The 25,331-nt window shown below is 43.6% G+C and overlaps 1 protein-coding gene across 3 annotated transcripts in view; it reads left to right on the forward strand.

Moving 5' to 3' along the window:
- Window positions 1-25,331, forward strand: part of LOC147430169 (OTU-like cysteine protease family protein) — a 62,441-nt gene that overhangs the window by 29,998 nt on the left and 7,112 nt on the right. For all 3 annotated transcript variants that reach the window (XM_086494669.1, XM_086494670.1, XM_086494671.1), the window contains exons 5-8: window positions 646-737; window positions 816-878; window positions 1,008-1,126; window positions 1,270-1,345. In XM_086494669.1, coding sequence (XP_086350795.1) covers window positions 646-737; window positions 816-878; window positions 1,008-1,126; window positions 1,270-1,345 — 350 coding nt within the window. The remainder of the gene's footprint in view (window positions 1-645; window positions 738-815; window positions 879-1,007; window positions 1,127-1,269; window positions 1,346-25,331) is intronic.

Genomic DNA, 25,331 nt, shown 5'->3' on the forward strand with positions numbered 1-25,331 from the left:
TATCACTACGTGCAGGTCCTCTTTTCTCCTTCTTCCACAGAGAGAGAGAGAGAGAGAGAGAGAGAGAGAGAGAGAGAGAGAGAGAGAGAGAGAGAGAGAGAGAGAGAGAGAAATGAAATGATATATTAACGTCTTCAAAAGGCCAAAATGACCTATGAGACCAAACGGTTACATGCGGTGAATCTAATACTAAGTTTGGGTAGAAAAAGTACAAAGAATTGAAAAGAAAATAGTGGGTAGGGGTGGGGTGAAAGCTGATACAAAGGGAATACAAAGGGTGAGTTGATACAATGGAGCTTTCTGACAGTCGAGGCATCATATACATATACATCAGTATCCAAAAGTCTGTAGAGATTCAATGTCCTCCAAGGTAGGCACTCTGTCGGGACGGCTCCTATGCCGCGCCAGTATGGTATGGATCCTCTGTCGCAATATATGTCGATTAGAGAGAGAGAGAGAGAGAGAGAGAGAGAGAGAGAGAGACGAAGTACATGCGCACGCCATGCATGCATGTGCACACACAGTACACTACTGTGTTTTTCTCGTCTTTATTATTGAGGTGTTTTTATCTTCTGTGAAAATGCACTGGTGTCTTTCTGATTGGAAGGTTTATGTGTGGCTAGAAAAGGTTATATTTGGATGCAGGTGCCATAGAGTTAGCAATACTAGCAAAGTATTACAAACGTGAGATTGCTGCCTACGACATTCAAACAACACGCTGCGATCTATATGGCCAGGTATCTGACATGGGTTTGTCATAATGTGATGGGTTACTTGTGGGTTGCATTGATATTCTTATTGCAAAAATGCAACAGGGTGAGGGCTACACAGAACGTGCAATGCTGATTTATGATGGCCTACATTATGATGCTCTTGCTGTAAGTATAGCCTAAATCATTATAGCCACTTGCACACCAAGAGTGGCATTTGGACATATGAAAATTAAAATGCTTTTTGGTATTTACTGAGCTATAATTCTGAAGGATTTTTTGGGTGAGACCTTGTAGTTGACTTTCTTCGAAGGTGCTCCAGAGGAAGTGGACCAGACCATCTTCCCTATTATTAAGGATGGGACAATTGGTCATGTTTCCCAGCTGGCTGAGAAGCTAGTACAGGATGCCCACAGGTCTTTTGAGAAATCTCATTCACTATGAGTGTTATTTCCTCTTTTTCCGCAAAAATACAAGGGTGCACATGGTATAAATAGACCTTAAGCATCTAGGTTTATGAGGCCCTTTGTTTGACCAACTCAAAGTTTTCTGACAACAGGCAAAGAAAATTCACAGATACTGCCAATTTCACAATCAGGTGTGCCATTTGTCAGAAAGCTTTTGTTGGTCAAAAGGTATTATTCTGTTCCCTCACCCACAATGAAGGGTCAAAAAGGAACAGTTTACACATATATAAATTCTTGAGAGGGTTTCACTTTGCTGTTGTGGGGTCAGCTTTTTTTTTTTGTTATGGATACCGTTAAATGGATGTGCATGTTGTGGTTGCTAGAATGAACCATTCATTGGGTGTGTGTGTGTGTGAAAACTAAATGAGAGAGTATGTGAAAAGAGTAGAAGATGCTTGATTGCTTGTTTCAAAGTGTCTACAAATGAGCCCTCTTGTGTGTTTCTCAAGGTTTCAGTCACTCCGTCGGATCAGCCACTACAGGACATACCATGTCCTTTCCGGTATCCACTGCCGGTTCCACAGGCATCTAGGATTACCATGAGAGTTGCTGCCTTTGCTATGGAGACTTCCCACCCTCCCCTTCTTCGCCAGTGCATCCACGTCTTCCTGATACTCAAGCGCCAGCACCCTTCGCCACCCACCCCCATCCACCTCTCCCTACAAATGTTGCCGCTGCATTCACACCACCTCTTTTTTGTGCTCCATCACCTTCTCATGTTCCTCGTCCTTCATAGCTAGTGCTCTAACAGCGGTATTTCTCAGGAGTTGAGCATAAAGGTGATGGCACATGTCCTTTATTGGTACAATTGAACATTTTGCAGTGAGCGCAAAGGGCGCTCTCTTTGCTAGGTAGCCATGTTCTCTTCTTCCCTACCTTTACTGGCCCGAAGACTTGGATAGAGGCTTCAGTTATAGAGTTTGTTCTTCACCATCCTTTGCAGGCTATCTAGACTTGGACAAGTTGCATTCCATCATGCATTGCCCTTGATAGACTTGCGTAGAGTATGGGAGTTGTTCCATGGCTACATACAGAGGACAATTATTGTTTGCTACTGAATCTGTCTGTGGACCAGTCTACTCCGATCCCTTGCACCATGCGAGTATGGTTGTAGTTTGCAGTTTTAGCACATTGTGATGCTCTACAGACTACTATGGCTCTTGGTTTATAATTGCTCGCGCTTTTGTTCTAGAAGAGCTTCTCCGACCTCCACCACATGATGAGGATGCTCTTTCTTTAGCTCTTGTTCCATGGCTTTGGCCAGGGATCAAGAGGGCTCAAGGTTCATTTTTCCCGTTTGTACCCGGATACGGGTAATGTATGTCTTTGAGGTTTCATGTTCATTATTATTTGTCACATGGATTTGCATTTTGTTACTTGGAATGTCAAATGGATTGCATCAACTAGCACTAGTGGTCCGAGACAGAATTTGCTTCATAAAGATTTGTGTTCTTATCTAGATCGAGATGTGGACATACTTCTTGACAAGCTATGTATGGACAACTAACATAGATGCTACCTTGGGCTTTTCATACATTTCAGGAGCAGTATTCTAGCAGTATGCATTTCTATGGGACCCCGTTGGTGACATTTTGTACGTGACCATGGTACATTGGTACATGATAGCACGTTATGGATTTCTCTAGAGATTGATGACTCTTTGGTAGGTGTGATGTGTATCTGCCAAGAGAGAGCTGAGTTCTGGAAGCAGATTGTGGATGTATTGTCTGTTGTGGATTCATGGATTGTTGGGGGGTAGTTTCAATAATGTAGAGACATGTAAGGATTGGCATGCAGTTTTTGTTGGGTTAAAGGCCTAAATAACCCCTTTTTGTACATTTTTATACTTTGTCCAAGTTCACATTGAACCTGGAACATTGTTTTTAAAGTCACTCATAATAAAAGTGGGAAAACTAAAAACTCACTTATTGAGTTTTCTCCAAAAACGTGAGCTCTCTCTCTCTCTCCCTGCTTCGATCCCTAGCGCTTCCTCTTTGCTGCACTCTGCCTCCTGCTTCTTGTCCCAATCCTGCACTACATCGCGACGTGCACCTACCGGTACCTTCTGCTTCGCGCTTTCAACTGGTATCAGAGCCCTAGGGTTTCAAAACAGCTCTGCGCAGTCTGTTGGACAGCGAGTTAAAATTTCTCTCCCGCGATCAATCTCGCTTCCATCGCGAAGCCCCTTGCTTCCGGAGTCGAAAAGGTCATCAAAACTATCTAAACAGCCCAAAACAGGCTGTTTTAAGGTCAAAACAGGTGATTTACAGGTTATAACAGGTCAAAACAGCAATACGCAGGTGCACCAAAGTTGTGGGATCACATGTATTGATGTTTGTCGCGACAAATTGAGTGAAAAGCTGAGTACAGGTGCTTGAAATTGCACTTTTCAATTGAAATTTCAGATTTGGACAGTTTCATGTAAAGAAATTGTGGTCTACGTATGCAAAGTCTTGTGGTTGCTCCTATTTGCTGAAATTTTCAGCCTATTGCATCTCTCTTGTATACACACTTGTGGTTGAATTAAAATGGCTTCTTCCTCTTCCACATCTGACACTAAAAGTTTGATGGAAATCAAACGGTTCGATGGTCAAGGCTTCGACCTCTGGCAAGAACGCATGCAAGGTATCCTTTTCTTAAAGGATTGTGAAGATGCATTGGAAGAGAATAAGCCGCCAGGTTTGTCTGACGAAGAGTGGGCCAGGTTGAATAAGAAGGCTATGGCCTACATCAAAATGGCTATCAATGATGACATTTTGACGGACATCAAGCGTTTGGACTCTGCTTATGCAATATGGCAAAAGCTAAAGCCCAATTATGAAAACACCACGCCTGTGAACCAGGTGCATTTGATGCGAAAGTTGGTGAATATGCAGCTTGATGACTCGAAGTCAGCTTCTGAGCATTTGAGTGCTTTTACAGGTGCGTTGAGTCAGTCGCAGGACAGTGGGCTTCAGCAATTCGATGATAAGCTGAAAGTTTTCTTGCTTATGACATTGCCATAAGCAAGAAACCTTGGTTGTCTCTTTGAGCAACAGTCCCACCCTCACGTATGACGGTGTGAGAGGGTCTATTCTCAATTAAGAGATTAGACGCAAGTCTAGTGGGGAAGGTGGCAGTTTTGCCTACAATGCAAGAGGTAGAAATCAAAAGCGTGATGCGGGCAACAGGACTCAAAATAGAAGTAAGAGCAAGACAAAGGATAAGGATGTCACTTGTTATCAATGTGGCAGAAAGGGTCACAAGAAATCCGATTGCAGGTATTTCAAGAAAGAGTAGGAAAGGAAGAAGGAAACGCAAGATAAGAAGAAGAAAGATGAGAAGAAAGGGGAAAAATCAACAGGTGATTCCTCCAGGGATGCTGAGAATGCAAATGTATCCTCTAGTGTGGTCATTGAGGAGTTGTTAGACGTTGAGGAAATCTTGGTTGTGGCTTCATGTCCCTTAGATTTGGTGATAGCTAATGCAGAAGACATGCTTATCTCGAAGAAAGATGTCATTGATGCATTGCTCAATGCTAATGATGGCCTATCCCAGTCATGGGTAGTGGATTCTGGTGCTTCATTCCATGTGACTCCATCTTTGGAGTGTTTTGCTACATATGCTGCAGGCAATTATGGCAAGGTGTACCTTGGTGATAATTTTGCTTGCAATATTGAGGGAATGGGTACTATGCGTTTGGCTCCTAACAATGGTAAAGAGCTTGTGTTGAATGATGTCAGGTTTGTACCAGGCATTAAGAAAAGTTTGCTATGTGTTGGCCAGTTAGATGCACATGGTTATACTACCATCTTTGCTGGGGGTTCATGGAAGTTGCTTAAGGGCTCTATGCTTGTTGCAAAAGGGTCTAAAAGAGGTACTTTGTACTATCTTCGATGCAAAGCTTTGCCTGGCAAGTTTCTTTCTGTTGCTGAAGTTGCTTCATACACGGAATTGTAGCATAAGAGACTTGGCCATATGAGCCAAAAGGGTATTGATTTTCTTTCCTCTCTGAAGAGGGTTGATGTAAAAGGCAAAAACTTGGATTTTTGTAACGATTGTCTTTATGGAAGCAAAAGAAAATCTTCTTATTACTCTCGTGTCTCTCACAAAGCTAATCCTCTTGATCTTATTCACTCCGATGTATGCACTATGCCTGTTAAGTCTTTTGGTGGTGCATTGTATTTTGTTACATTCATTGATGACTGTACTAGGAAAGAATGGGTGCATTTGTTGAAAAGTAAGAGTGAGACTTTTAATGCTTTTAAGAAGTTTCATGCTTTTGTCACTACGCAAAAGAGTACTAAGCTTAAATGTCTCAGATCTGATAATGGAGGAGAGTATGTATCTGCCGAATTTCAGTGTTTTTGTGATAAAAATGGGATTAAAAGGAAGTTGACAGTCCCTTATAATCCGTCTTCTAATGGTGTGGCTGAGAGGTATAATCGTACTTTATGCGAGAGAGTGCGTTGCATGTTGTCCACCGCTAATCTTTCCCAAGAGTTTTGGAGGGAGGCATTGAAAACTGCAGTTCATATTTGCAATCGCTGTCACAAACGGGAGCGCATAACAATATAAAATACATTCTGATAAATAGGATTTATCACTTATTACTGAAGCCAGAGGATATAGAGAGAAATAAATAGAGAGAGAGATAGAGAGTGAGAAGATCGACACAGTATTGGGACCAGAAGATGTGCTGGTCCCCCCCCGTAATAGTATCTTTATTACTGAGGAGAAGTCTATACAAGCACTCGAACCTAACGTATTACCACGTTCGTTCTAGAATAAGACTTGATGGTTCTCGGAAGCCTCAGCTTCCGATTCCTAGGGCAAAACCCTATTCCAAGGAACTTCCGTTCCTTATTCCAATTCCTCGAGAATCAAGGTTCTCGCCTCTGGATCTCACCTTCCAGACTCGGGGCATGGCATCCCTGCAACTCTTTTCCAACTCTCTTTCCAGAGTCCTCTTCCCGCAGAACAACTCTGCTTTCTCGGACACGAAGTCCTTACTCGGGAATCCCAACTTCCGGATCACGACCTGAGAGACTGCCTCTCTCCGATCCGTGGATCTACTTCCCAAACTCGGGTACGAAACTCTTGGGTTGATCTGGCTCTCACCTTCCAGACTCGGGGCATGGTATCCCTGCAACTCTTTTCCAACTCTCTTTCCAGAGTCCTCTTCCCGCAGAACAACTCTGCTTTCTCGGACACGAAGTCCTTACTCGGGAATCCCAACTTCCGGATCACGACTTGAGAGACTACCTCTCTCCGATCCGTGGATCTACTTCCCAAACTCGGGTACGAAACCCTTGGGCTGATCTGGCTCTAGTTCCTCAGAGCGCTTTTCTCCTGCAGAGGCTCATGCCTTCCTCTGCTCCTACTCCCTCACGAAGAGGAAGTACACCTGCAATCAAATACTCAAAGATCAGAACATGAAAATCGTTACCTTCAAAGTCTCGACGCTCGAAACGCAACTCGGTTCTCGAAAAAAGCAATTCCCCGGAAGAGATCTCTCCATAGAAAATCCTCTCTTCCAATCCTACACACAAAAGAGGTGTGTTCTCGGGTTCCTTCTCGTAAATCAGCCCCGTCTACGACGTTTATGGGCTGAAAACAGAGAAAAACAGCAACTTGTCGCGATGGAAACACGCTTCGTAGGCACTTCTTCGCGAGGGAACTCGTGCACTGGGTCTTGGCGACATCTGGTACACTTGGGGCAGCCATGGGCATCACCGGCAACGTCTTCTTTACGGCTGAAATCTGCAGTAGCATCTCCTCCTTGCAAAGATTGGTCCTCCTCTCTGAGTGAGGGCATGTGATGCTTTTATAGCTCCTAGCCACGGGCACGAATAGCTGCTCGCATCGAGATTGCGGCCGTTTTTTTTTTTCCTGTTCTACCAGAAAAAGAGAGAGAGAAAACGTTGGCTGATCAGTTGCCTTATTTATCAGATGGCTGCCCACTTATTAAGTGGGCGGCCGGCGTATTTTAAAAATAGTCTGAACCTGCCCAAAAACTCAATAAAACCTTATAAGTTAAAAACAATGCTTTCACAACACTTCCCAGGCGTCCCTGGATGCAATCACATGCACAGTTGCAATGCAAACATAGACTTCCTCGCGGGAAAGCATCTGCTTTCCCGAAAAGCAATCCCGCTTTCTCAAAAAGCATATGTTTTCCCTCAAAGTTTCCTCTGAACCCATCTTCATTCAAGTGCTTGCTTTTTCCTTGTGCACAATTCTAACACAGTTCGGAATTTCCTCTCGACTATGGATATTCTCTTTCCGATGCACCCGTCACCCACCTTGTGATGCATCAAGAATACCCATCACCTAGTCCTTTCCTACCGAACTTACGGTACAATCTCCTTCACGATGCTCTCTGTCACCCATCCTATGACGCATCAGAGATGTCCGTTCCCGGATGGTCGGATACTTCTTTCCGATGCTCCCTGTCACCCATCCGATGTGACGCATCAGAAGTACCCGTTCCTGGTGGCCTTATAGATATTCCCTTTCACAGTGCTCCCGTCATTACTCTGAATGACGCACTAGGAATATTCTGTACTCGGATGTCTCCAGTGAGAAAAACCCTCTCACTTAAAATTCCAATAATTCATTTAGAATTATTTTTCCTTGGTGTTCCAAGCGAAAAAACCCTCTCACTTATAAATCCAATAATTCATTTAGAATTATTTTTCTGTCAGATAAAGCCAATTTGGCAACAAGCGCTCTCCTAATAGTACGCTGAAAAATGACATTCCAGAGGAGGTTTGGTCTGGCAAACCTGCCTCTTATGATCATTTGAGAGTATTTGGCTGCGAAGCTTTTGTTCATGTACGCAATGACTTGAGAACAAAGCTTGATATGAAGTCCATTAAAGGAGTCCTAGGTTATGGAGAAGAAGGTGAAATGGGCTATAGAGTGTGGTTACCACAGTTTAGAAAGGTAATACGCAGCCGAGATGTAGTGTTCAATGAGGCAAAATTGCTTAAGAATGCTACAAAATCTGATTCTGACAAGAAAACAGTCAGATTTTAGCCTTTCGTGCCACCCATTGATGTTGAAAAAGAGCCTCATGATGCATTACCGCAAGCTGAAATTGATAATCAACCGGTTAACCTTGAGCCACAAGAGGTAGGACATGATTTTGATGCTCCTAATGAGAATGGACAGGCACCTGAATTGGCTGAAAATGATTTTCAGCAGCATGATAGAGCTGAAAATGAGTTGCCTTGTGATGTAGAACCGTTGCCTGAGAATGTAAATCATTGGGTGCGCAGGTCAACTCGTTTGAGAAGGCAACTGTAGAGATTTAACCCCTCTTTGGATCATGTAATGTTGACAGATGAGGGTGAACCTCTTACATATAAAGAGGCCAAATCATGTGAGTCAAGCAGTAAGTGGGAGCTTGCGATGCAAGACGAAATGAAATCCTTGTATGCAAATGATACTTGGGATCTTGTGCCATTGCCTAAAGGGAGAAAGGCTCTTCCTAACAAATGGGTATACAAGATTAAGATAGTGGAATTGGATTTGTGTTCGTACTACAGGCGGTTCATTAGAAAGTTTGTAGAGGTTGCTTCCCCTTTGCATATCTTGACACAGAAAGGAGTACCTTTTTCGTGGGGACCCACAGAGGCGACTGCCTTTCAGACACTAAAAGAGAAATTGACTATAGGACCAGTTTTGACTTTGCGGGACTTGCAGAAGTCATTTGAAGTATATTGTGATGCTTGTGGTTGTAGTCTTGGTGCGGTCTTAATGCAAGAAGGCCATGTCATTGCTTACGAGAGCCGATTGTTCTCGAGGCCGGAATCAACAGCACAGATTTATGAGAAAGAGCTTTTGGCGGTTATACATGCTCTTACTCAGTGGCGGCACTACCTACTCGGAGCGGATTTTACTGTTTTTACAAACTATGAGAGTTTACGCTACTTCTTGTCATAGAAGCAGCTATCGGAAAAGCAAATGCGGTGGGCGTCACAGTTTCACTTCCAGATGGTCCATGTTTAGGGACATAAGAATTTGGTGCCGGATGCTTTGTCTCGGAAGCCGTTGGTTCTGGCTATTTCCGCGATACATCATAGGAGCTTCGAGGATATGGTCGATTAGTATGCCACAGATACAGATTTTGCTGACATTTTCACACGGATATGGGATGGGGAGATAGTAGCGGGATATTCCATTCGGAATGGCTACTTGATGAGGAAAACCATGTTGTGCGTTACACATCCGTTGAGGGAAAAGGTTATGACCGAATGCCACTGTCCACCTTTTACGGGTCACCGCGGCATTGCTACCACCTTGAAAGGGGTAGAGAGATACTTCTTTTGGCCGACAGTCAAGAAGGATGTGGACGAGTTTGTGCGTAGGTGCTTGGTATGCCAGAAGGTCAAGTTTGACAGGCATAAAGCACAGGGATTGTTGCAGCCTTTGCCCATACCCACCCGCCCCTGGGAAAGTATTGCAATGGATTTCATTTTTGATCTCCCGAGAACTCAGAGTGGTCACGATGGTACCTGGAAGTAGGTAGGCTCATTTCATTCCAGTGAAGAAAACAACCAAGCCGGATCACTTAGCGAGACTGTTTGTGGCCCAGATCTTCAGATTACATGGCATGCCCGAGACGATTGTCTCCGACAGGGACCCCAGATTTACGAGTTTCTTTTGGAAGGCTATTTGGGAGAACATTGGCACGCGGTTGCAGTTCTCGTCGTCTTTCCACCCGCAGACTCACGGGCAATCTGAGATTGCGAATTCAGTGGTTGTAGATTTATTGAAGTCTTACATCTCAGATCAAAAGACTCAATGGGAAAAGTATTTACCTTTGGTGGAATTTGCCTACAATAACACGATACACTCTTTGACGGGGAAGATGCTATTTGAGATTATCGAAGGTGCTATGAAGGTTTCATCCTTCCTAAGCACGAAAGATAAGATTTTTGAAGCCGATGAGTACACGCGCGACTTGGATACGGCTTTTGCCAAGGTTCGCGAGGCTTTGCAGAAATCTCAAGAAAGACGTAAAAAGGCAGCAGATTGCCATTGTCGCGATTTGAAATTGAAGGAGAACGATTGGGTGCTCTTACGTTTTGAGAAGGTACGCGCGAGAAAGAAAAAGAGAAAGGAGAGGCTTATTCCAAAGCTTAGTATGCGATACTACGGACCTTTCCAGATCTCCGAAAAGATAAACGATGTCTCCTTCCGACTGAAGCTGCCCGAAACTTGGAGGATTCACAATGCTTTTCATGTGAGTCTCTAGAGGCCTTTTAAAGGCGATGTGCTCGAAGATGGGGAGCTTGATCAGCAACCCGAAGTGGAAGAAAACGAGGAGATCCTTGTTCCAGAACAGATATTGGCTCATAAAGACAGAAAGATTAAGGGTAAAGTGATAAGGCGGTTTTTGGTTAAATTCAAGAATTATCCTGCATTGGATGCGAAGTGGATGGAGGAGGAGGACCTAGCAGATACTCCTCAGATTGTGAAACTTTACCTTGAAGCTTTTGGTTTAGCATAGTCTATTCCAATTGGAACCGCGAATTCAGCTTGGCCGGAAATCTGGTGCAATGGGTATGCACAAGAGGGGAGTTACTTTGCTCCTTTGTCAACATATGCCACGAATTTTGATACTAAAGTCACTGATGTCTCTTTGAGCTTCAGGGATAGTGAGAGCTGACAGTATTCTGTTGTAATGACTTTATGAAATGGAATTCCCGATAATATGATACTGATTTGTTTTTGAGTTGTTTAAGTGCAGTAACTGATAGACAAAATGACTGCAACATTTTGGTATGAATGATCTCGATAAACATGGTTGCAATAGGGATTAGTCAATCCGGCATCTATGAGGTCCTGAGTGGATGTAGATGCGGTTGCTAATTGCATTGCCGATAAATCATGGTCTGAGATCCGAATGAATGTTGAATGTGATTAATCATGTGATGTCAAGTGATGTGACTGTTGATTGATACATGTGCTAGATGTGTGTTCCTAGTGCGTCGGTACTAACAGTCAGTGTCTGCGAAGACAGTTTATGGCTTTTGTCTGTTTTTGCAGGCGTAATCGAGGGCTATTACAATGCTTTCAAGAGGGGGGTATGTCACAAACTGATGACGTGTCGTGGCCCTGGACAAGGGGGCAGCAGAGGACACACCCACACTCCTCGATTGGGAGAAATTTCGCAGTATTGGCTGACGAGGCAAATTCCGGAATTTGCAGCGGGAATTTCGCTGACAGGCTGACGTGGCAGTGTATGCGGCGGATTTTGTGGCAGTTTTCAGCCAGCTTTTGGCTACGCAATTTGAAGAGAGAGAGAGAGAGAGAGAGAGAGAGAGAGAGAGAGAGAGAGAGAGAGAGAGAGAGAGAGAGAGAGAGAGAGAGAGAGCTTGCTTTTGCTTTATTCTCTCAAACAGGCTTGTGAGAGAATATGCTTTATTTTGTTAAGAGCTTTTGATTTTCAGCTTTTGGGCTCTGCTTTTAGCATCCCTTGTAAACATTTAAATAGGTGGGCAGGGCCTCACAACTCAGAGCATCTGGACGCAGAGTTTGAGAGTGAGCGCCTGCCTACTCTCTTGTACTTTGAACACAGATTAATATAAAAAGAAATACCGAAAGGGGTGCAAGTCTTTGGGGCCAATATCTCTAGGCACGGAACTCCGCGGGCCAGTGTCGTGGCAGTTTCTCGACTTGGAGTGTCCAAGTCTGTTACAATGTCCTCAACAAGCTTTCCCTGTGTTTGCGCAGCTCGAGTAAAAATAGGCCTAGGCATCTCTAGTTTGGGTATCTCATGACTCTAGAAAGTGGTCTGAAACCCTCTCTGAACAAGCAGTGAAAACAGCCACAAATCTCTAGTACACATGGCAGTGACATATGTAGTGCAACTCTATCTCTGGCTCAATATGACATGAATGACCTATCCTGGCCTTTGCCGGTACTCCTCGAAATCTACCAGTCTCAATCTGAAGCTGATGCGAGGATGTGCATATCTGGCCAATAGCACACCGTATCCCATGAGATAAGTGTGTATCCATGTATCTAAGCCTCGTCACAAATCCATGTATCGGCTGTATCCACGTGCTCCTGGTATCTAGCTGTGATCCAGCGAGGGTCCCCACATCTGAACTCCATAAAGCATAGTTGAAGCCACTAGAGTGTCAAAAAGCGAGAGCTTTGTTCGAGGTTCTTGAAATTGAACCTGCGAACACATCCTATCCAGTCTCCCTAATGCTGCGTAAGCTTTGGTCAGTCTCGTCTCTGTTGCTCTCCTCTAGGAGATTATTGGGCCACTAAAGACCACCCCAAGATAGGTATATGCATTTGCATACTGCACTGGCTCTCGACCATACGTAAAGGTAGGAGCTGACCTCCTAACCCACTATGCCGTGGTGTTAAAACACCGTTACTTTGGTCTTACCAAGGTTCACTGACATTCCACTATCTTGGGCAAGCACGTGTAATGCATCCAAATGACGCTGCATCCCTTCTGGAGAATTTGAAATCAGCACAATATCATCCGCATATAACGACAGCGGAATCCATGTCCCTGCTAGCTGAGCACCTCTCCCTCTCGCTCTACATAGTCTGAAAACTCATCCACATACATCCCAAAAAGAGTCAGAGAAAGGGGACATCCCTGCTTCACCCCAATAGTGGAGTGGACCATGTCAGACATGCCCTCAATAGTGCATACTCGGCCCACCACTGTCCTATATAAAGCCAAGATCCCCCAAATTAGCTCTGTGAGCACACCCATGTCCTGTAGTCTACGTATAAGTCTGGCTCTTGGCACTGTGTCAAAATCTTTGCAGAAATCTATAGAGCTACAATAGATCCTCCTGCCATGGTGTCTACCCTCCTCAATAATAGCTTTGAGTTTCAAAATCTGGTCAAGAGTAGAGAAACCTCTCCTGAATCTTGTTTGCCCTAATGATCGCATGCCCTCTCTCTCTATCCATCTACTCAGCTCCTGCATCAAGAATAGATGCATACAGCCTAGCCAATGAGAGAGAGAGAGAGAGAGAGAGAGAGGGGGGGGGGGGGGGGGGGGGGGGGGGGGCGAGTCCGTTCCACTTGTATCGGCTTCGACCGTTTCGAAATTAATGAGATTCAGTCTATTTGTTTACATGATCTACTTTAATGAGTTAAATGACAATAAAATGTCAAATTTGTTCGACCTTGAGAAGGAACGACAAGATTTTTTGCAAGCTCAAGCAAATTGTTTCTCTGAAGGCTTACCTCCTCAGCGACCCGAAGATCACACTATTGATTTGATTCTTGGCAGCATGCCACTGAACCGGCCACCTTATCGAGTTAGCAGAGCCTAGAACAAGGAAATTATGAACCAAGTAAAAGAGCTTCTCGAAAAGGGTCTAATTCAGCTCAATACATCACCTTATTGTTTGCGAGTGTTGTTGGTATTGAAGAAAGATGGATCTTGGAGAATGTGCATTGACTATAGAGCTCTCAACCAAATCACCATCAAGAACATGTTTCCAATACCCAGGATCGATGATATATTGGACAGGTTATAGGGTTCTACATGCTTTAGCAAAATCGACGTGAAAAGTGGCTATCATTAGATCAACATCGCTTTTGGTGATGTATACAACAATGTGTTCAGGATGTCCTTTGGATTGTACGTGTATTTGGTGATGCCGTTTGGTCTCACGAATGCTTCCGCAACGTTCAATAGGATGATGGACAGGATTTTTAGAGAGTATCGGCCATATCTGGGCACCTTGCTCGACGACATCATTGTGTTCTCCAAGAGTGAGACAGTGCTCAGACACCCCAGGTTGAATCTGGTGCGGTGCAAACTGCATCAGAGGGGAGTTAATCTGCTTCTTTGTCACAGGTTACCTCGATGGAGTAAAGTCATTAATTTCTTTTGAGATTTCAAGGATACTGATGGGCTGACAATATTCTGCATAATGACTTTATGTAAAGTAATTTGAAATGAAAACTCCTAAAATGAATCTCTAACATGTGCTCTCTTGTTGTGTATTGTTTGAGTGCATGTTTGAAAGGCGAAATCATAATAGCATTTTGTCTCGTTCACCTGAGGGGTGATGTGGATATGATAGTAACGAGATTTAGTAGATCACGACATCTGTGAAAAGATCAGTGCGGTCTAGATGTGATTGCTAAATAAGTGACAATGATCATGATTCCCATCCAAGATCTTGATGGGGATACTGATGTGAATGTGATTTAAATGTTCAGTGACTGTCGTCTTTGTACATGGGGTGGATATATGCGGTCTAGTACGTCGGTACTTAGAGTCGGTGTCTGCCGTGTCCTACGTCTGTTTTGCAGGCGTAATCAAGGGCGATTACAGTTCTTTCAAGAGGGGGGTATGTCACAAAGTGATGATGTGGCATGTCAAAGGACAGAGCCCGGCCGAAGGGTCTAAAGGAAGAGATAGAGGCAGAAGAACTTTTACCAACTTACAGGTTTCCATTGTGTGGCCCAAGGGGGTTAGGATTAAAAACCCTAACTCTTCCTACCTTACAGAACTTGGCCGAGGGGTCTAATTCCCTTCTAATTAAAGCAAGGGACCAAAATTGCGTAGCGGTTGAGGTGGCAGCCATATGGATGGACCGGAATTTGTGCTGGCTTTTGACGTGGCACCATAAGAAAATTCTGTCTTTTACAGATCAACCCAAGGGACGCTAACTTTTGGGAATTAGCTTTTGGGACCTGATGCTTTTGACTTAGAACTTTTCATGTAACTGCTTTTGGCCAGGGGCCTGTAAAAGAGTGCGAGGACCTCGAGATTAGCTTGGAGCTTGCTAGAGAGAGAGGACCGTCATAATTTGTACTTTGTGGAAGCTTAATAAATAAAGAAATACGATGGGATGCTAGTCTTTGGGACCAATGCTTCTGGGCGCGGAACTCCGCCATGCTGTGTCGTCTCTCTCTTAGTTTTGTTCAGTTGTTTCTGTTTCTCTCACTTGTGTTGCGTGTGTTGCATTATATCTTTGGCTTGGAGTGCTCTATTAGAATTAGGCAGATTTCTATCCCTAAGTGGGAAAGTATGAATGGTCATTGACATGTTTGTAAAGCATGAAGGACTATATCCTCTTACTTTAATGAAAGAGATATAGATGTGTACAAGTGAATGGAATGGATGGAATGTACCTTAGATGCACACAGTAAGAAATGGATGATGACTTGGTTTTGTTCAAAATTTAAAATGTGTAAGGGGTGTGTTTTATTAACCCTTGACCACACGTGATACCTAAGATCTGTTAAAGTGCATCCCTTGAGGTTACGTTAAAATGCTAATTCCCCACAAAAAGCAATTGAGCGCCTGCTTACTTCTTGGGGCACCGCTTGCTCATAAGTAAGCTGTTGGTGTTGCTGCATGAAAGCATCAAGTACCTCTCGTAGCTACTTGTACCTCTTGTAGCTACTTGTCATCTTTCAGGGTTTTCATGGTGCAGCTTATTTCTCACCTTTCCATTCCATGTATGTGATAGCTCTGCTCCTCTATCTCCCTCTCTGTTAACGTAGTCTGACACCTCAGTGGACATCCTTGGTACACTTCAATGGTAGAGTGAAGCACCTCTGATAATCTTGAGAGAGAGAGAGAGAGAGAGAGAGAGAGAGAGAGAGAGAGAGAGAGAGAGAGAGAGAGAGAGAGAGAGAGGGAGAGTCGTACGAACTGAAGAAAACCTAGCTTTGGCATGCTGTTCTTGCTCCTCGTAACCAGCTTGTAACCATACCATTTCGTAACCTGTGCATGGTTTCATCAGCTTGCATTCCTCTCGCAACCCCCTGCAACATGCCATTTCGCCTTGCTCTAGGCTTGCACGCTCTGCTTTTGCACCTGTGGAGGTTGTTGCGTCATCTTCCTTGTTGTCCACGAACATGCTTCTTGCCCAATTGACCCGCTTTTGCTGCCCAACCCTATTGCCCACTAGCAGGCAACAATTGTGGGCAACGGTCAACAGGCAGCAGCTGCGGGCAACTATCAGAAAAAGCAGCCCAAACCCACTGCCCTCGCTCACTCTTAGCCGTATTTCTAGCCTCAAAAGCGGATACATAGCTTTACATTATATGCAACCCCCCCCACCCCACACACACACACACACACACACACACACACAACACACATACACACACACATTCCTTCACCCGTCCTCACACGTCTATCTTCGTTTACACATACACACAAGCATGCACACACTCCTCACCTTTCAATCGTAGCAACCTCTTATTGCACTTTACATACACTGTCACCAAATTTCATTTTTGTCTACTTAAATGAATTTTCTCTTGCTAGAATTGGCCATTCTAGTGAGAGAATAAAAATAGTAGAAGGGCCAATTATGTACAACAGGCAAAGGAATGTGTTTGTGAACTAGAGAGTTCCAAAATTCAAATGCATTCTTCACAAGTGCCAATGGAATTTGATAGGATTCAATCGGGGTCTCATGGGGCGAAGACATGATATTAGCGAGTCCAAAATGGATCTAGAAAGCCTCTGAAAGTGAGAAGGATAACCAAAAGGTGGGAATGGGAGCCAAGGTGTTATTATCCACACTTGCCAATCTAAAGCTATGTGGAGATAAGGGATGTGGTCCACAAGTCTCCCGTGCAAATGATAAGGTGAGAGGAGTGGCTCTTAAAAATAGAAAACTGCTTTTTCAAAACTTAGGGTGAGTATTTTTGGAAACGGCGAGATGAACAACTTTGTAGTTCATAGTTTTTTCATTTGAGGACCGCAAGAGGGAGTTTTCGGCGTTTTTCCGTAGGGCCCCACTGGAGAGAGCAAGGAAACTTCTGTCTTCGTGTCTCATGAAGCTTCATGTAATCTTCAACCAAAAGAAGCTCTCCATGCGCTCCACAAAGCTCATCATTCTCTCTCTCTCTCTCTCTCTCTCTCTCTCTCTCTCCCACACAATTCTTATAGCTATGGTTGCTCAAGTTTATACTATTTAACAATGTAGGTTACTACTTCTTAATGCTTACATATCTTCTTTCCAACTTGATTCTTGCTTAACCCCGCAGATCCTATCATTGTGAGGTGTTTAGGGCTGTGGGATTGAGTTCAATGAGGTATTTTAGGTGAAAATTGTAATCGTAGACTTGCCAAATTTTAGAGCTTTCATCTCTTCAATTTGTATAGACAAAAGTGCGATTAGTTAGGTGTATTGATTAGAAGCTCTTCTAAAGAAGAAGAATTTATTAATACAAAGTCCTTTCGGAGGGGGGGTTGGCTCCAAAAAGTCTGGCCCTCAACTGGTGTCGAATTCTTCTCTCTCTCTCTTTCTTACAATTTCAATATATGTATGTGATGTGTGATTGAATCTAAGTTAATGCATGCTCTGTAGTTGTCATGCTCGAATATGCTCAATGTACACAATTGATTGATTACTCTAGTTAATCTATAATTTCCGCTGTACCTTAGTCCCAATTCTCTGACATTGGTATCAAAGCATATCTAGGTTATCTCTTTCTTTTTGAAGAAAGGGCGTTTCTAGGATTGAGCATGAATAGTTTAAACTAAGGGTGTGTAAGATCCAAAGAGCTTTCTCTTGATTCACAAAGGGGAATAGCTCCGATTGTTCACACAAAATAGTTATACTTCACAAGGAACTTCTGATTCAAGAGAGCATCTTGCCTAAGAAAGTTCAAGGAAGGAGGTAAAAGCATAACCTTCCTCTCCTTTGATGGAACTTTTTGCAATGTGGAGAAAGTTTTAAGCTTTATCCAACAATTTGATGCGGCCTTTAGGGATGAAAATTTCTCGGAGTCATCCAAACTCCGACATGTTGCTATGCATCTTTAAAAATCAGCCTGGCAAAAGGATTTTCTCATCTCTCCACTGAAGAATGAGGATGTGTTGCTTGGAGCACCATGGTTAGATTGTATGGCTGCTTCCATCAAATTTCCAGAGAGGTTGGTAGCAGGGTAGAGAGATTACTCTGTGAGTCAATGAAAAGGGACATACCATTCCCATTGTATCTCATGACTCCTTTGCCAAATCAATAAAGAGTTCTATTTTTGCTTACATGATATTTGTCAAGGATGTTCCTAAAAATATTGTTGACTCTTCCAATAGTTCATTAAAAGTAGAAAGTGATTTCCATCTCTTTCTAAATAAACATGCTTATCTTTTTATCGATGACATCTTGGGAGAGTTACCTCCTAAAAGAGGGGATGGCGACCATAGAATTGAGCTCATTCCAGGAAGCTCTCCTCCTAACAAGCCTCCTTATCGAGTCTCACCAGCTCAACAAGAGGAGATTATGTCACAAGTTAATGAACTTGTGCAAAAAGGAATGGTAAGACCTAGCTCTTACCATTTTGTTCTCCTGTCTTATTATGCACAAGAAGGATGGTACATACAGAATATGTGTAGACTATCGTGCATTAAAGAAGATGACAGTGAAGAGTAGATTTCCAGTCCCAAGGATTCGGTATTTGTTTGATAAGCTACAAGGATCTGCTTACTTTAGTAGAATAGACCTTAAAAGTGGCTATCATCAAATACAAATTGTACTAGAAGATATTCACAAGACAGCCTTCAGGACCACCTATGGCTTGTATGAATATATTGTCATGCCTTTTGGGTTGATAAATGCTCCAGCCACATTTAATCGAATGATAGAAGAATTTTTTGTGTACATAGCGCTTACACTGGAATCTTCTTTGATGATATCATAGTCTACTCTAAGTCCTTAGAAGAACACAAAGAGCATCTCAAAGCAGTGTTTCAAGCATTGCAAGAGAATAAATTATTCATTTATCGGAAAAAGAGCGAATTTTTCGTAGAAGAGATTCAATATTTAGGTCATATTATCTCAAAGGATGGTATCTGTATGGATCCACAACAGCTTGAGGTGATAAATGAATGGCCTGAACCAAGGAATCTACATGAGCTACGAAGTTTTTATTGGAATGTGCTCATACTATAAAAGATTCATTGCAAAATTCTCGGCCATAGCAGGACCATTACACGATCTAACCAAGAAGAACGTCAAGTATGTATGGACTGAAAAGGAGAGAAAAGCCTTCACTAAGCTTAAAGAGCGACTCACGTCTCAACCTGTCTTAGTGCTAGCAGATCTGTCAAAGCCATTTGAGGTCCATTGTGATACAAGTGGTGATTGCCTTGGAGCGGTACTACTTCAAGAAGGGCATGCCATAGCAAAGGAGACTCGTGGATTGCACTCTTATGAGATGATTCTTGGCATCTATGAAAAAGAGCTTCTAGCTGGGTTACATGACTTGGATACGTGGAAGCATTACTTACTTGGGACGCCCTTCATCATTCGAACGGATCACCAGAGTCTCAAGTACTTCATGACACAAACCAAGCTTTCCGACAAACAAATGAGGTGGGCAAATTTCCTTTCGCAATTTCATTTTCACATTGCTCACATTCCTGGTAAGCACATTCAAGTAGCCGACGCACTCTCACGTAGACCTCGATGCAATGCTGTGTCAATAGCTGAGTATGCAATTGAACCAGATTTTCGAGATGTTATGTCTGCCATAGCACTAGGGAGGGCACAAGAACCATACGTGGTTCAAGATGGTTATCTTCTCTATGGCTCTTGGCTATGTGTTACTAAAAGTTTAAGAGAGAAGGTCATGTGTGAATCGCATGCTCCACCATATGTAGGGCATAGAGGGATTAAAGCAACAATGAATGCAATTGAAACATATTTCTTTTGGCCTACAATGAAAAAGGACATACAAGAAAGAAAGATCAAATATGATCGTGGCAAGCAATCTGGTCTGCTTCAGCCACTCCCAATTCCTAATTCTTCATGGGAGAGTATTGCTATGGATTTTATCTTTGGCTTACCAAAGTCTATCCATGGAAATAGAGGGATATGTACAATAGTAGACAGGTTTAGCAAGCAAGCTCATTTTATACCTGTCAAAAAGACAATTATTGCTTTACATATGGCACAACTATTTATCTCTCAAATATTTAAGTATCATGGTTTGCTAGCAAGTATTGTTTCTAATAGAGATCCTAGAGTGACCAGTAATTTCTGGAAGAGACTCTTTGAGAATCTTGGAACAAAGCTTAATTTCTTGACAGCCTATTATCCTCAAACAGATGGGTAAAGTGAAATTGTGAACTCCGTTGTGCTTGATCTACTCAAAGCCTATGTAACTGAAGTAGACCAACGCAACCAATGAGAGAAGTACCTACCTCTAGTAGAATATGCATACAACAATATTGTGCATTCTTCTACAGGTAAAGCACCTTTTGAGGTAATTGAAGGAAGATAAAAAGTTCCCCCCATTTTGAAAATGCATGGGAAGATCTTCGCTGCTGATGAGTATAGTTGTGACTTACGCGATGCTTTCGCTAAGATCAAAGAAGCTATCTCTATCACACAACAAAAGCAGAAGGCGAGTGCTGACAAACATAGAAGAACCCTTCAATTCAAAGAGAATGATTGGGTTCTCTTGAAGTTTCCCAAAGCTCGCTTAAGGCACACTACGGGAAAAAGTTGGCATGGAGAACTCACAGGTCACCAAAAGTACTATGCAAAATTAGCACGTAGGTATTATGGACCATTTCAAATTCTACGGCCAATCAATGAAATGGCTTATCAACTTAAGCTACCCTCTCATTGGCCAATCCATAATGCATTCCATGTGAGTCTACTAAAGGGCTACAAGGGTGACCCACCACAAGAGCCAGTAGCAGAAGATCCTCCAAAATTTGAAGGGGTTGAAGAGATATTGCAACCTGAGCATATAATCCGCCACGAAGACAAGGTGCTACGCAATGGTAAGGTACTACGTAAGTATCTCATTAAATTTAAAAACGACCCTTTTGAAGATGCTAAATGGATGCAAGAGCCACAATTGAAGGATAGTATGTCACTTGTAGCTACCTACAATGAATTGCATGCAAAGCCCTTATGTTTTTACATCGATGTATTCAATGAAAATGCAATGAAGAAAAACATGATTCTCACTTTTGAACCGTGTTTTTATTAATGTTTAAATGTAATATGTATGCATAACAAATGTTACACACTCGCGGCATAATTTCTCCCGAGTACCGACTAGACTTGCAATCTATTGCGGAAAGGTGATAGTGCTAATAGGGTGGACATACTTGCGGCATATTTTCTCCCAAGTACCAAGTAGATTGGTCATCTACTTTGGAACGATGTCAAATGTGCTAAAAGTGGATCCTAAGCAAAAATTCAATGGACCAAAGATACCTTTGTTGCATAGAAGCATAGTCGAGGATGACTATGATTTCAAGGGTGGGGTAATGTCACCAAATTTTTTTTTTGTTCTACTTAAGATGGTGATTCTACCTTGCGACCAACTACGACCACTTGAATAGTCTTGTCGTGAAAACATTGCGGGTGAAGTTGAAAGGTAAGGGTGCTCGGAGGTAATCCGAAGGGTTTCTTGTTGACGGAAGTGGATGCACGCTACATGCGAATGCGAATATCCTTTCTCCAACTCCTTCCATATCCTCATAGAAGGCAAGTAGATCGTGGTACTTAAGATCTGGGTTTTCGTGTATCGGATGTCGATCTTCCTTCAAAGACATGGCAATGAAGATGGGAGTTGGTAGTGGATGCATGATATTGAGGGTGCTGAGAGGCTAATAAGTCTGGGGTAGGGACGTGAAGCTTCTTCAAGGAAAAAACTGAGCGAGGTTCTTGGCTTCTTAGTTGGTCTTCTAGGGTTCTTCTCTAGGTTCTTTCCTTGAGTTTGCGAAGCCGAAGCACGCACAGAGCTTTGATACCAATGTCAGGTGCAATGGAAGTGTTTAAGGATTTAGCTTGGATCTAGTACTCTGCACAAACACAAGGGACACTTTACTTCACTTGAAAGAACTGAACTGAACTGAACTGAACTGTGATTTTGAGAGAGAGAGAGAGAGAGAGAGAGAGAGAGAGAGAGAGAGAGAGACGGGATGTCGGGTCCCAAACCCTCAAGGGGCCCCTTGCTCTATTGCCAGAGCAAGTACTTTCTTTATTCTTGCACAATGCTGATACAATGACTAAATGCTGAGATGCTGAAGCTAATGGGTACTGATGCTGGGTACTACTTAGATACAGAAGGGTACTACGGGTATTGACGTACTGAGAGGTTCTATGTCGACGACGAGGTACTGATGGGTGCTATGTCGACGATGATGACGGCGACGATGAGGTACTGATGCGTTCTATGTCTACGTCGATGACAGGGTACTGCTGGTTCTGTGGCGACGACGATGATGTCGACGATGAGGTACTGATAAGGTCTATGTCGACGACGAGGTACTGATGAGTTCTATGTCGACGACGATGATGTTGAGGACGAGGTACTGATGGGTTCTATGTCGATGACGAGGTATTGATGGGTCTATGTCGACGACGACGAGGTTTTAATGGGTTCTATGGATCCTTATGCTGAGCCAAGGCACAAGGGGTACTAGGTGCTGGGGTTCTGTGTCGACGACGAGGATGACGCCACGGCTGAATGCCGGAATTTGCTAGCGACGTCGATGGCTAAGGATGTGCAACCACGACGATGCTAGGCTTCCAAGATGAAAACGCTGGCTGTCCCGTCTGAAAAACGCTGATGGAGAGTCTGAGGAAACGTTGGCTGATCTGGGCTGAAAACGCCAGGTGAGGGCTGAGAGGTTTTCTGGTCTTCTCCTCCTCTGCTTTCTGCTTCTCTAGCGCTCCTATGGGCTGCCCTTACAGGTGCAGAGGGTGGGTCGAGCAAGCATGCTGAAATACTGTTGTGTGCAAGAGAGGGTATGCAACTATGGCCGGTCTGGACATGCACGTCTGCTAGAGGCTCACAAAGGTGCCAGGCTAGTCCTAAGCTAAGGTTGATGCTAGACTGTAGCAAAAGCTTGTCCATGTAGCGCAAGTGTAGTGCGCACGTGACAACATCTAACTTTCTGGGCATTCATTTGGTCCACCTGTAACCACGATCCTTTGCGAGTGCAACACCCCTTCAATTCAAAAGTAATAGTATCTGGAAAGGCCATGGAAGGGATGTCAGCCATTTGAAGAGATGGTATAGATGACTCGCACTGCACTTGATACATGAAAGGTATGCCAAAAATAGCTACCGTGTGTCTCAACATATTGGGCAACCTAAATTGTGTAAGTAGCTCTGGAAAATCGATCTTTACTTGGTTCTTTGGAGCGTGACAGCTGCCCTCAAAAGCACAAACAAATCGTACCACAATATTACTAAGGTCAGTCTATCCACCATAGGGAGAGGAGAGCAGGCGACCAAGGTAGAAGCAACTACTCGGAAGATAGTATGGCTATGAAAGAGCCTATGCCCAAAAGAATGATGTCCTCTACTCGATCTTGACCCTTGGCGGTTAACGTTAAGGTCAACGATTCACAGATTGTATTGGTTATAGGAGCATCCATGAGTTGCTCGATGATGCGTCTGTGAGAGAACTGCTATGCGATCACCAATCTTGTGTTGTAGGTTGCTAGAAATCATGAGAGACGGTGCAATGCCATGAGTGAGTAGAGTGCCGGAAAGTTCAAACCTACTCTCACCCCAACCCAACCTCCCATGTCCAAGCGTATGTGTGCGAGCGTGCGGTGTGATTGAGAAGTTCCCTTACCAACACAAACACCTCTCTAGCGACACCAACCCTAATGAGTTGAATGATCTAGGCTGTCTCTTTCTAGCGAAGCAAGCAATGGTGGAAGCTTTGTCTTCACGGATTCTTAATATCTTCAATACTAGTTGCCCTTTGAGTTGTGGATGGGGGTTAAGCCTATGAGATGTCCCAATGCGTTCTGCTGTCAAAGGCTTGTTTTGAGATTGAATTTTTAAAGGTTTTTGTAGATAGTGCTCACCCCTTTCTCGGCAATTTTGCACCGGCCCTAGGAGTCACCTCTTCATACATCCAATACTCGTAGTACAAGTACCTGCTGCAGCTCAAGTATCTTCAGCGTTTTTCAGCCCTCAACCCATCGCTAGCATAAGCAGCAGAACCAGCCCAGCCTTTTCAGATTTCAGCCCTAGCCTCATCATCAGATTGCACCCTAGCGTTTTGCATTTTCAGCCCTTAGCCTCGCAGATCCAAGCACCTACAACAAGATCCCATCAGCATATTAACATCTAGGACCATTGTATCAACATAAGTGCAATCTAAAGCAAATACCTCTCTAGCGATACACAGGGGGCTTGGGACCCCATCTGGTGTTAGTCCTCTCTCTCTCTCTCTCTCTCTCTCTCATAGTACCTTCATTCACAATATTACTCTCTCTTCGCTCTCTAGTCTTTGCACATCTCTCATGAAGTAAAAGGAACTCTACTATACAGTAAAAGGAACCTTGAGTACGCATTGAGCACTCAGCTTGAGCATTCACCATCAATCACTTCCGTCGTACATTACATTGGTATCAGAGCTCTTTGGTAGTGTTCGATATCATTGCTCAAGAAAAGAACCTATCTCAGGTTTGTTTTCTCAAAGGATCTTCGTGTCCCTGCCCTAGACTTATTAGCCACTCCCACCCTTAGTCCATCGCGCATTGGGCGCACTCTCGTCTTCATCGCTGTGTCCTAAGGGCCATTAAGCCATAAAGAACGAGATAATCTTTTTTCGCTTTTTTGAGATTGCATGTAACCCAAGATCACTTGGGCGTGTTGATCTCTCTGAACCGTGTGTTTTGAAGAGTGACAGGTAACCCAAAAAAGAAGGGCTTGTCTAGTCTCTCCTCGTTCCTCCTTTCACTCATTGAGAGTGGACCTTGCAAATTGTGGCAAGCCAATCGACGTGAGGTGGGAATAAGAAACTTTGGTGTGAGCGCAAGGCTACTAAGGGGCCTGGAAGGAGTTGAGCTTGGGTAAGAGAAAAGCCTTTTTCAATGTAGATTGCAAGCAGTACCAAGTACCAAGAACCCCAAGTACCAAAGTTCACCAAGTACCAAGAACCCGAAGCATCCCAAGTACCTCAAGTACCCCAAGAACCTAAGTACCCGTGTGTTCAATGCATGGTCATCACCATAAGCAAGATGGATACTTTGCATGAAGGTGATGAAAGTGGAATTGGAGAAGAAGTCGTCCCTACACCAGGAGAACTATTTTCGGATCCTCCTCCGTCTCCATCTACGCCACGGATTGCACCAAATTCTATGGAGACTTTGATGAAGTCCATGATAAGGAACCTCTCTCTGTCATTCATTCTCCTAAGCATGAGAAG

The sequence above is a fragment of the Adiantum capillus-veneris genome, chromosome 22 (genome assembly GCF_014529385.1).
Source record: "Adiantum capillus-veneris isolate H3 chromosome 22, ASM1452938v2, whole genome shotgun sequence".
NCBI lineage: Eukaryota > Viridiplantae > Streptophyta > Polypodiopsida > Polypodiales > Pteridaceae > Adiantum > Adiantum capillus-veneris.